Raw genomic sequence first — 13680 nt, 5'->3', positions numbered from 1 at the left:
CATACTTTTGAGGACAAATATGAAATTGACATTTTCAATGCCTATATATATATATATATATATACAGTTAATTATATAATGCGGAATAACTAAAATAATCACGGTCTAAATATCTATTACCTTAGAGTAGTAATGCTAACTATGTAATTCGGTATCGATATACACGTGAATAACACTGATTCAAACATTTGACGTGAAAAGGTACAAATACCTACGTGTTCTAAAAACAATTATAAATGGTGACTGAAAACTACTTTTTCAATTTATACTGAACATAAGTGTTAAACTATTTTAAGTATTAACAGTATTCGTGTATATATATATATATATCCTTAAATACTTATTCGAAAAATAGAAGAATCTGACATTTAAAGAGAAATGGCATTACTTAGCAAAACTATTGCATGCATATATGAACACTAATTCTATTTGAGATATAAAAAAAATTTACATCCAGTGAGTTAATCATAATAGTTTGTTATTTTTGTAATATTGAGTTTGTTAAAAAAAAAAATTGTTGAAACTATTAGTGATCATATCACACTTTTTCGTCTTAAAGGCTACCTCGCTTTAGTATTACACCGTTGTAAGTTATCCAAAATTGTAAATAAATAAACTCACCATAGTTCTTTGAAAGTCTGGTAAAGAACACTCATAATAATACACCCTTACATCTTTGTAGCTTTTTTTAGCGTGTCATTTAATTACCTTGTACTTACAACTGAAGTGCGCGTAACGTTTAGGTTTCTATAACTTCGCGCATTCAAACTTTTATGTATGGTAGTTATGACTTTTGTATCTTGCAAAACTGAAAACTTTTGTACATTTGTTTATATTCTGTCTACGTGCACTGTTTAAATTAATTTTAAGGTCGGGTACCACCTATAAATGTGTCGTGAATCCTCTTTTTTGTATTCAATTAAAACATTATTTGTAAAAATTACACACACACACACACACAAAAACGAGAGAATTTTAAACTTTGTGCCAGAATAATCATCTCAACTTTAACCTTTATTTTTATTTTCTAGTCAATTAAAAAGATAAATACTTAGATGAAGCAGTACGTCTAGACATTTAAGTTTAAATTTATGCGTCGGAAATGGAAAATATATATGCCCGTTTTCTCATAGTTGATGGCTATTTCTACAATCGACAGAAATATGACATGAAACTATTTCATTTAGTAATGAAAACAGACTAATTATAATAATGTAAAATAAACAATATTCAATATATTTAATGGTGTTTGTGATTATGGTCGTATTATCATAGTACCAACGCCAAACATATACAAGTATAAGAAAACGGTTTTATTTAAACTTAAACTTGTATAGTGGAATTAGATATTACAATTTCTTTTTAGTTGTGTTTCTGGTTGTTACCTAACGATCTGTCCTCGTTGCGAGAAGGTATATTCATCGTTTAATCTAAAATCTAATTACGCTATTGGTCTGCGTATATTATTTGAATCGGTAGCTCAATAAATACTTGTAAAATATATATTGCAAGAATTTTATACAAAATTTAAGAATTTGCTTTCATTATTTGGAATTGTTTTGGAAATGCGTTTACAAAGGGTGTATCTCTTTTGTAGTGAATCTGTGTAAATGTTAGAAAAAATATAAAATATAAAAATAAAATCTTACATGGTAAAAATTGTTGAGTATGTTCAGGTTGTGTAAACCAGTTTTACCTCGTGGTGACAGAAACTAAGTTTTAAAGCTTAAAATATAACGAAATATCAAGTCTGGTCATGTTTTTACTAAATTTGTCAAATTGTTTGCTTTTTTTTTACTATAAACTCTCACTTGTAAAGATTAAAACCTTCTCAATGGGAGGTGTTTAACAAACTTCAATAAAATTGTTTACTCATGTTTTGTATGAAGTTTTGGTCTTTTTTCCCTTAGAAACGATAAAATTCAAATACATAGTTTTAATAATATTATATCCAACTTAAAAATACCCTAATACCCTCGGAATGGCTTCATCTATTGTTATTTTCTTAGAGCAAAGCCGCATAATGAGCTATCTGAAGTCTGTCCACCGCAGGGAATCGAACCCCAGATTTTAGCGTTACAAGTCCGTAAACTTACCAATGATCCACTAAGGGACGCGCTCAATTTGATAGCCGCAATTGCGCAAAGTTAAACCCCAGACCACATATTTTGGCAAATTCTCCACTGTACTTGTACTTTGGCTTCAAAGGCACAACTTACAGCTTAATAGAGCTGCACCAAGGACTTGACAGGTCGAATGGGATAGTCGTGATTCTAATTTTTTGTTGTTGTTTTTTTCGGCTGTCTTTCTCTTGATATAGTTTTGGATTTCAAGTTCTATCTGGAAATTTTGAACCTGTGTCAATTTTTATATTTTGCCTTGTTAATGGTACCAGGGCACGTAGCCACTTTCATCACAATGGCTTTATAGATCAGGTGGTCTTTTATCGATACAAAGCCTTCACTTTGGGAATAAGGGGATTGGGTGTAGTAAAGAGCCCAGTGATGTCCCAAACTCTCTGCTGTGCAAGTTTTTTCCAGTTTCATTGAGAAAAACAAAAGCTCTTTTTTTTCAAACTGTTGTGTTATTTAGCTCTATATCGTTAACAATGTATCCAAATATTATGACATAGCCCAACAACCATAAATTTACACTTGGTGGCACTGCATTAACAGATGGTCATGAATTTGCCATGAACCAAATACATAAGCCCGAGCGTTATGGCAACGTGCTACTGGAATAGCACTTGCATATCGTGCTGTTCCAGTGAGAGTATACAATTAATTTTGTCATTATGTAAAGAAAAGAAAATCACAATTTACAACAGAAGATTCAATAACATTTGTTACAATAAACACAGAATTTACTCTTTTCATGTATGAACAAAGTATGAACAAAACGGTCTTTCACATCGGTTAAGTTTTGGTTTCTGTAATGTTTTGATTTATTGTAGATACTGATAGGTACATCACTTTTTATATGTTAAGATAAACATTTAATTAAATTAAAAGAGTAACACAAAATTGATTATTAAAATTTAACTTGCTAGGTAACTTCACTCACAATTTGATCTGCAATTATATAGTTCATTGGCAATGCTTTGGATGATTTTCTTTTTCTACGAATTAAGTGGTTTTATAAGCATGTAGATTGACATGGAAATACATTTGAATTTCTACAACAGTAAAGAGAAATGAGCAGGCTTTCTTGTTCAGCACCTCTTTAATTCATGTCTAACTAACCTACATGTTGATGAAAAAAAATAAATGACACTATCACAGTTTCTTACTCTAACTAAATAAAATATATATATATATAATATAGTTACTGTTCTGATAACATACAACCATATGTAAGATACAAACCAACCAGAAAGTACATAATTATCTAATCATCACCATAATTGAAAATTTAATGCCAATTACAACCCATAGATAAAAACAAATTACAAACTTAGAAAGAGTACCACATCAATTACAACCCATAGATAAATAACAAATTATAAACGTAGACAGGGTACTACATTTCTAATACTAAAATAACAATAAAACTCATCTAAACCACACTGAATTAAACACCCCATTATACTTTCAAATTGATAATTTTTATCATTCATTAACATTGTTAACTGTTAAAAGTCCTACCATGAATTATGTTTGTTGATTTTACCATTTTTATTACATATTATCATTCATCAACTGAAAAAATAAATTATTCTTAATGTCCCAACAGAGCAAAACTGAAAACGTTGCACACTGTACACCACTATTATGGAAGTTATTAATAATAAATAATTCAAAGGGAGGTTTTATGTATATATGTCATACAGTAAGCCTATCTCAGCTACCATCATGTGATCCTTTAGCACAAGACTATAAAAAAATTAGAAATACCAATTTTTGAGTAGAGAAGAGATTTCTTTAAAATTTCATAGGCACATTGTAGTCTTTTTAAATGGAGGAAATGTGGGTGTTTCTCTCCACCACTTATCACAAGAGTTTTGTGCTGAGTAGTTTAACACAGTCTAAGAACTTTGATCATTAATTTATTCCCAAGTAAAGACACTGATTCATAATGTCAGCTACTGCTTGGACTTCCACATACAAAGGTGCATAAAAAGCCACAGAAAAGAACATACATTTTTGAAAAATCCAATTGTAAAGTATCAATTCTTAATGTTTATATGACCATTTGTACTACAACAAAGGCAGTTAGAGAAAGCAAAATAATATGACTAATACCTAGATATTGGTTAGTATTACCAGATCAAGTTTACTTTTACATTACCATCTGTTCTGGATATTAAAATACAAAAACTGAAAAACCTTTTTTTCAGGTAATTTTTGTGGTGCTTCAAATGGTCAATGTAAGATGCCTTTGTTTAAACTGTAGAAAACATAAACAATTAACGTTAATTAAAAAACCTTGTACAAGATATTTTCACGTGGATTAGCTTTCTCCAAGGGTCTGTTGCAAGTTTAAAAACTGTTTCAGTTATTACAAGAAATTAAAATTTTGCTAGATTTTATCATATCTGTATTTTTGGGGTATGATAGCTAAACACATTTATTATACTTATTTTTTTATGCCAGGCATGGCTTAGTGGTTAGCATGTCAACTTGGAAAAAAGTTCAGGATTTGAGACATGATTCCAGTGATCACAATCCACACTTTCAGCTGTAGGCACATTATAAAATTGCCAGCCAATCACATCATTCAGTTCAAACATCCACATAACATCCTTGTAGTGGTGCATGCTTCTGGCTGCCCTTGCTCTGGTCAGTAGTTGAAAATTATGGTTGGCTATCTAAACCCTAGAGGGCTCTGATATGCTTACCCATATACACATAAGTATTCATTCGTGTTGAGAATTCCAGTATCTGTTTAATTTGGATAAATATCTGATATTATCTAATCAAATATGATTATACCTCATTGATTACATCTGGTTATGTCTGAAGAGCTGCAAATATTAGAGAGAGATCCATGTAGCATATTTTAAGTTGTTTGTTTTTCATCATAGTTTTCATGGTATATTATGATGCCATGTTTTTAACGAAGTAATGTTCAATGACATGTCTCTATATACAAGTGAACATGCAACATATTTTGTGTTGTTTTTTCCTGTCTGGACTTTGAGTTGGGTCATATTTTATGGAATCTTCCACAAATCTCAAGAGACATGGCTGCTCTATGTTTAATTTGTACATATACCAGATGTTATCTGATCACATACACATTTAACTGATTTGGATGTATATAAGAAGTTAGCTGATCAGATATGATTATACCTGTTTAGATTATTAAATGTCAAATATTTGACAACCACACTTCTTTAAATCTATGTACTCTAGACACAAATACAATTTTGGCTCGCTACATCCAGATGTATTTGTTTATAAAAATACGACAGATCTAGTCATACTATGGACTATATGTCAGTGTTGGCTGACCACACTGAGAAAGGTTTCACTTATTGGCCAAATAGATCTGTATCAGGTATTATAAAAGTAGAGATCATCATATGCATATCTGTATTGATACAATCATAACATACTAGTTTTTACTAGAATAACATGAAACAAACATTTCTAAAAAAAACTTGTGAAAGTTCAAAAACTTTAAAGCCCTTGATTATAAGAAGGCCTCAAAGATCAAATATAAAAATCTAAAACTGTACACAAGAGCCATTAAACAACAAAACATTAAAATATGCAATTCCAATACAGTATTACTAGGATATACGAAATGGAACAAACTGTCAGAAGTCTTGATATTAGAGAAACTAGTTTCAACACATTCATTTGTCCTCTTCAGTCTCACATTGTCTTCCATTTAGTACTACTACACATAATATTGTGTTCTTTTATTACAAGGATATAATCACAGCCCCAAATCTGTTTTAACACAAAACATAGATACTCTATTAATGAGCCAGTATGCAGTAGATTTTAATTGTGTCCAACCACTCATCTTTCCAACTTATCATTTTATAAATATATATGTACATGTGTAGTTTGAATGAAATTAATCAAAAGTCAATTTCTAGATTAAAAACTTTAATGTAAGTATAGAGCCATTTCTCTAATTGAAGAAAAAGCAACGTTTCATTTTAAATAATGCTACAAGTCAAAAAGCAAATTTAACCTTAAGTTAAAACTGCTCTAAAGAAACACAGTTAAAATGTCTTTTTTTTTTGTACTGTTAATGTACGGATAAAGTTAGTTGGACATTTTAATACCCATAACTCCAAAACTATTCATAATACAACTAAAATATTTGGAAGCTGAACTAACAAGACTAATTCTTGATAGTGACTGCTAATTATTGTACCTCTATACAGGGGACTGTATAGTACTAGTGTCAAATATACAAGGATTAATACCACCTTTAAAAATGGCTCCTAACAAGTTATGATAATAACACTTATGAAGCATTAAGATTCTAATGTCATGAAAATATTTGAATACAAGAGGATGTTCCATCATAAATTGTACCTACTCTCAAGACAATGCTAGGACATGCTTTCAGGAACCGAGTAATTAGCAGACATTTTCTACACCCACAGTTAACATGATCTCACGTCTCCTGATTTTTTTACAACCTGGCCATTTCCACTCATTAGTGTATCATGATACACTTGTTACCTTGACAGACCTACAAGTGCAACAGTTGAAAATAAGACAGTATTGTGCAACTGTGTATCATGTTCTGTCATGAATGAAAAAAAAAACAAAGATTAAATATGAATGGTAGTCATATCAAAAAGTTAGCATTTAGTAGTAGACATTTTACAATCAATGCAACTTAATAACAATGTTTGACTCTAGAAATACCTTTTCTGTCATTTCCTTAGTTCAACTACCAAATACTATAACCTCTGACAATCAATTTTGGTGTTGTGGGCATTAGAATAAGCCAACAAGAAAAACTATGGCAAGGAAAGAGAAACAATAATAATCTTATTTTAGCAAATATTGTCTTACTTGCATAACTGTTAAACTTTTTAGTTGATGAAATACACGTGCTTCAAAACTTTGCATGCAGATAAAGCCATATTACAAATGATTTCAATACAGGCTAAAAATAAAAACTACAAGCTTCCAAAATTATACACAAATTCAGCAATTAATAACACAGAGAAATCATTTCTGCACAAAAAATTGTGCAGTTTATATATGCTATTCAGAATTATCTAAGTTTACGTACTGATGGAAAATATCAACTAAGGATTATTGCAACTTTCCCACAGTCTGTTCACACATTATGATGTTTTGTTATTGCAACAATTAAAGTATGAACAAAATAAATCTGGCTCCATGGCTCTTGAGTACTGCAAAAGATTATACTACAGTATAAACAGCATAAAATATTGCATGTAATTTGTTAGGTTGTAATTACCTATCAAGGCACTGGATTTAGGTATAATATTTGAAACTATTTAAACACTCGTCATCTCATATTTTATTATCTGTCTTTAACTAACAGCCTTTTAATCCATAAATTGAAATGTTATTCACACTTAAATATATTTTTATTTATTTATTTAAATTTCTCGCATGTTGGAAATCCTGTAAATATATTTCAGTTTCTCCAAGCAATGATTAGAGAAGCATAAGACACTTTTGATATTTATTAGGATAATTATGAAAGAGCTTATAACTGCCCATTCAAAGATGATAGTACAATGAATGATTATACATTCATGTTCAAAATAAATGGTGGGATCACTAAAGTGATACTTTAACTTAAAATCACTTTGAACATTGTATACACATTAAAGTTCCAAAAGATTAACTCTTATTTGCTTATCATCAGCATAAAGGACATGTTGTTTGAAGCAAAAAATAAGATAAACATAAAAAAGCACCATTATTATGCTCCAACATATTTCTAGTTAACATTCAGAAACCTGAATTTCTTATGGCATAACAAAGAAAGTAACTTTAGCACCATTGTATGTACATAAAATAACAGTTAAAAGCTTCTTTTAATGTGGCAGTTATGACACGAGGTTAGTAGACACTAGTCATTATGCCAGGTGATGAACAAAGGTTTTGATAAAAGAATAGGAAAATATTTATCAAATACCTTGTGGGTCTTTTGTACTACTCTGAGAATGCAGATGCATCAGTCACATTACTTAAGGCACATAGCTTTGGCAAAATCTGAAAAAAATAAATAAATTAAATTACTGTTTACACATTATTATTAGTTTGAATATCAGAGTTTAAAAAAAGCTTGATTTTTAGTTCACCACAGAGAATTGCACAGTGGTGAATTTATACTCTCTCTGTCCATATACTATCCCATAGTAACAAAATGAGACACCAAATACATAAGTATTCTGAAGAACAACCTCCCCCACACACACCAACCAGAATGAAAAAAAAAATAATTTATGTAATTTAATAGTTCAAATATTCCAAAACTGATGGAGTAAAATCACTCCCAGTAAGCTCCTAAAAGGAGTGTTAGTCTTATGCTGTTAGAGTAGGGACAATACAAGATAAATGAACTTGTGAAAGTACACACTAGGTGTCACTTGCCATGATCTTCCTCATTTACTGGAACTTCACAAAATTTAATAAACAGTGATGTACCACTATATAATTTAAAAGCATTGTGAAATTTTTTATCTTCAATCAGTTTTCCATTCACATAAATTAAGTTGGTTTAAATGTATAAAAAGAGATTCTTAATGAAATTCTTAAGTGTTAATTAAGCCTTGGCAGTTTTTAAACCAAACATTTTTACTAGCTTCAGATTTACCCATCTTCAACTAGTAAGATAAAAACATGTACAAAGTGTCAAATCTTCATTATCTCATCAAAAGTCTCAGGTATTTTTGCAAAAATCACAGAGGTACATTTCAGGATTCAGTGAAATACTCTAAAATGCCTTTACAGTAACTGGTGCATATTTTGAGTTCAAATCAAACAAATAGTAAAAACCTTTGCATAATACAATAGCTAATACCTTATTTCAACTATTCAAGGTTGCTTTTCCAGTGACAAGAAAGAAACAAGTGAAACGTAACATTAGCATACATATTCCAATCACAATTTTAAAGTCATAAGGAGACACAGATACAGTAAAACCTCAATTAATGGGCACCTCGCTATTGAGGGCAGACCTTTTCAGTCTCTTTCTTTTTTATACTATTCGTAACCAAATTAAATCTTGTAATAACAGGCATCTAGATATTCCAGATTAAGGACAGTGTCTTTAGTCCCATTCTCTGTACAGGCACTCGATAAAGAGGGCAGTTAACCCTTTTGCTGCAGGCAGGTTAAAGTGTGCATGTCATGACCTTTTAAAGGAGTTATTTTCAAAATTTTATTAAATAACTTTACTATTACTCATAACACTAAGTACTAAAATTCTTTGTTTTTCAAGTTATTTTTTATTTATTCTTCTATGTTTTAATAAAAATAACTAAAACGTAAACATTTGTGAATAAAGGGTTTTTATTGGTTTATGAACAAGTTTGCTGAAGGGGAAATAGGATTTTATAACAATGTGCATAAATATCTTTGTATGCCTGTACAGTATACTGCTAAATTCCAAGCATTCCAGAAGGATGACCAATATTCAAACACTTGCGATGTTTATTGGATCTATTCCAAACCATATACTATAATAAACGTTTTCATAGATTAGAAGTGCAATCTTATTGCTCTGGGGAATTCTCATTGTAGGATACATAAGCTGATAAATTCCACATTGTGTTTTCAGAGCACATAAACAGTCTAATGACAGAAATGGTGATTTGTTGCTTTATTTTCAATGGATTTCTACTTCAGATCTTGACAGTGAAATAAACGTAGAAAATAAATGTGAAATCAGAAATTTAGTATGGTTAATATGAAATCCAGCTTTGTGTGGCTCATTATTTATATTAAAGGCACCTTGCTATAGAGGACATTTGAACACAGTCAGAAGGGTGCCCTTAATGTTTGAGGTTTTACCGTGCACAACTACATTTATGATATGCATAACCCTTAATATCTCTGGGAATTTTTTCCTTGTAAAACAACTAGTCCACAGATGGAAATACTAGGTCTGCTAAGTAAATAATCTGAAATGTAACAACTACAAGACGTAGGAAAGAATATAATTATTTCTGGTACATACGAAAAGATGGGCAGTACACTATATGTCTTATAAAAGACTGAAGGTACAGCTTGTTTGTTTTGGGCTAACACTATCACAAACAGAAAATACTTGTCATGCCTTTCATGGTTACAAAGAAAGCAGAAGCCTTTAGAATAATGCATATTGCATTGCTTGAAAGAAAAATTAATTACATACTACTCTCTGAAGAAGAAAAACAATTAAAATTATAAAAATAAATATTTTATTGTTTATGTTGTTTTTTAGAAGTTTTGCAAAAATCATACAAGGGCTATCTGTGCACAGAACTGATAGTCTAGTGCAAAGATGGCTAGCCAACAGAACCCACAACCAATTCTTAGGCTAGTCAATATGACCAAGCAGTGGGATTTGACCACTACTCTTATAACACACCCAAGACCTCTAAGTGCAGAGCAGAATTTTTCGGTAACAGAACAGGAACCATGAATCCTTGAATTCAGTTTGAACACACTTACTTGGACCAAAACACACCTTAAATTAGCTCATTCTAGGAAGATGCCCTTGGTAAGTGTCAAACTAAATAGTTATACATCATTCTATGAATGTTAACTGAAAATATTGGTGTTTCATATATTAATGAACTGTGTGTGTCAAAATATTGAATGATTAATGTTTCATATGCTTTGTAAACAATATGCATTTTTTCTATTCTATTTTAGTTAGTGTTTTGATGTAAAAACATCTTAAATGTTAACTTCCATAACTTTTTTATCATTAACTTCTGATCAGAGCAAGTTACCCAAATAAATTAGAATTAAAAATCAACTCATTAATTAATATAACTGGTTTAGTATACCAGTCTAAGTTGGAGTATGCAATGTCGCAACAAAATCATATAATGATTAGAATGCAATGTTTCGAGAGTTGGGTACCCTCACAACTAGAAATGTTTTGGCTTTAATCTCATATTTTATATGGCTTATATGAAAATAAACACCAGGCACCAACTGGTATTTGCAATGAGAGAGTAAAATGTGTAACTCTTCATTCACATGCTATTTCACTCGCATATTTGCCCGTGAAATTTGCATGTCACTAGCCTTGAGCAACTTCTACCTAACTTTACATATTTAATGTGAACTGCCTTGTGTATGATGACATATCATTAAATTTTAAACCCAGATAAGCTCCCTTCAGAAAGTGGTTAAATGGAAAGCCCATGGAGTGTGACACCCAAAGGCAAGAGCTCCATAGAGACACACACATGGGAGACCACATCTTGTCTTGACCAAGGTATACACTTTGCCCGAGGTGAAAGGAAGAAAAAGGCAAAAGAGCCTGAAGTATCACAGAGATGGGTGGAATGTGATAATGACCAACTGAGCACCTGCACACAAGTGGTCAGCAAGCCAATATATGTAGTGTTGTTAAGGCACTATCAGACTGTATTGAAGCAATTGAGGATTTTGAGGAATTCATGCAATTGCTTCATGGTAATTTCTCAATTTAAGGTGTTTTTATTGAGAGAGCAATATAAAAAAGTAAAATGTAATATGTATATTAAAGAAAAAAAGCTTTGAGAAACTAGGTTGATATTAAGTAGCTAGAAAGTAGTGGTATTGAGAATCATAAGTTACAAAAGAGTTATATAAAAATGACGCTATTGCCTAGCAACAAAGTAGATGCACTAGCACCAGTGATTGACAGTAATTAATTACTAACGTCAACTCATTAGTACTGTGGAAGCTATGAAAAAGTTGATGTTAACACGCAAAAATGGTACTTTTATGATATATTCCTTACACAATAATAGTGTTATAGTACAACTAAGAAGGCGACCGGCTAACTCACCATAACAGTAACCAATCTCTTGAGAGTTTTGGTTATGATTTTGGACTAGCCCAGGAAGTTGCACAGATTGACCAATAAGGTGTGAGAACTAACTGCAGGCAGTTCTGTATACTATTTGATAATTCGTAGGAACACAAAGAAAAGTTGCTTAAAAACTCATGTCAGAGGCAGAAAGTCATGTCTTTTCTGAGCTCTTCAAGTCTCCAGAATCTCCTAATGCCTCCTTAGCAAATTTATCAGGAAAATTTTTAAGGTATCCAAGCTACAGAAGTACATCCCACCAACTATGTTGTAAGTAGAATTTCTGACTCTCAAGCTTCAATTAATGTAGTTAATTGTAAAGGTTATTCATATTTGTATTAAAGAAATGTATTCTATGTGTACTAATTGTCAATACGAATTAACAGTAACAGTAAAGGTTATGAGAAATTAACGATTATTGAATTCATTTTGAATGTTATATGGAAAAAGTTATTAAATGTTATTGTAATTTGTTCAATGTTAGTCTTCGACTCATTTTCTTTATTCTAACTGTAAATTACCTCGAGTTAGCGACTTGTGAGCTCCAATTACCACTGCAAATCCTCAACTAAATAAATTTGGTGTAATCGGCAGTATAATTGAAACTCCAACAGTTTTGTCCTAAGGGTGCTGCCAGTTACAGTACGGTGTGTAATCACCCCAATTCTACTGGACATACTCTTACTGCAGGAGGAAGGCAAATTAGCTGTGTGAAAGGTGACCTGTATTCAACTGAGAATGTCAGGACTACCCTACTTCTCACCATACTGCATTAAGCCCAAGTGGTGAGGATTCTCCACAGCCCACCACCCCAGCAGCTAGGAACTGGTAAGTGGCAAAGGTCTCCTGTACTACATTTGAAGAAGAAAGGGGGGAGAATTTGCACTGAGAGGAGACCTGGAGAAGTATCCAGATCCCTGTCAGACCACCAGCCAGAAAGGTCTTAGGTCTTTTAGTGGAGACAATGCAATGGGTAATCCCAATAAACCTAAAAAGTGGGCAAGCATAAGCCAAGTAGTGGGTAGTCACTTCCCTGGTGCCAGCTTTTTCCATGATCATTCACCAAAGAGCACACAATAATAACATACATAAAGGAAAAAATGTCCTGTAATTATCACAATTTTTCTGGCTTTCTAACTATGCAACAGGAGTCATTAAAAATTCAGCTTAGCTCATCTCTGCATTTCCCATGGGAATAAAGTTTGAATTGGAAGTGAAATAGACAACTCTCTGTACAGTAAAAAACATAATATAATACCTCATTTGATAGATTAAAACTTTGATTTTCTATTGGTTATAAATAACATAGTATTAAATGTCATAGAGAACTATTGGCAATTTGTCAGAGAGGATGTAACAGGTGGCCATGAGAAGAGGGGGTCTGATTTTCTAGTTTATGGCTCTGTAACTAAATAAGATTGAAGGCTATAAAAATTATGCTTTGCCTGAGTGCTGACATTATAATGAGTAATTTACATTAAATTTCATACTTCTCATAGGGTTATTAAATTAATTAGAGAAGAGGAAGAAATATCTAGAGCAAATGTCACAATTCTCATACTAGGGGAAATTAGAGATTCTTTTTTAATATTGCTTTATAAAATTAAGAACTTAAAACTTATAAAATATTAAAATTTGAATTATTAGCTATATTGTGATGCCAAGTTTATTCATATACCATAATAATAAAGTACTGTTACGTCTCTGGTC

General features: G+C 31.5%; 1 protein-coding gene across 4 annotated transcripts in view; it reads right to left on the bottom strand.

Annotated features, from left to right (window-relative positions):
- Positions 1-2848: 2848 nt before the first annotated feature.
- The window catches only part of LOC106457902 (RAB6-interacting golgin-like), a 28280-nt gene continuing 17448 nt past the window's right edge, over positions 2849-13680 (bottom strand). For 2 of the 4 annotated variants that reach the window (XM_022383964.1, XM_013917350.2), the window contains exon 6: positions 3211-8168. In XM_022383964.1, coding sequence (XP_022239672.1) covers positions 8109-8168 — 60 coding nt within the window. In that variant the 3' untranslated portion in view covers positions 3211-8108. Of the gene's footprint in view, positions 8169-13680 lie in introns of all 4 variants that reach the window. The other 2 variants (XM_022383965.1, XM_022383966.1) reach the window with 2 other exon arrangements.

This window comes from Limulus polyphemus, unplaced genomic scaffold (genome assembly GCF_000517525.1).
Source record: "Limulus polyphemus unplaced genomic scaffold, Limulus_polyphemus-2.1.2 Scaffold389, whole genome shotgun sequence".
Taxonomy (NCBI): domain Eukaryota; kingdom Metazoa; phylum Arthropoda; class Merostomata; order Xiphosura; family Limulidae; genus Limulus; species Limulus polyphemus.
The sequence above is the reverse complement of the archived record's forward strand: the minus strand, read 5'-3'. Positions and strand labels throughout refer to the sequence as shown.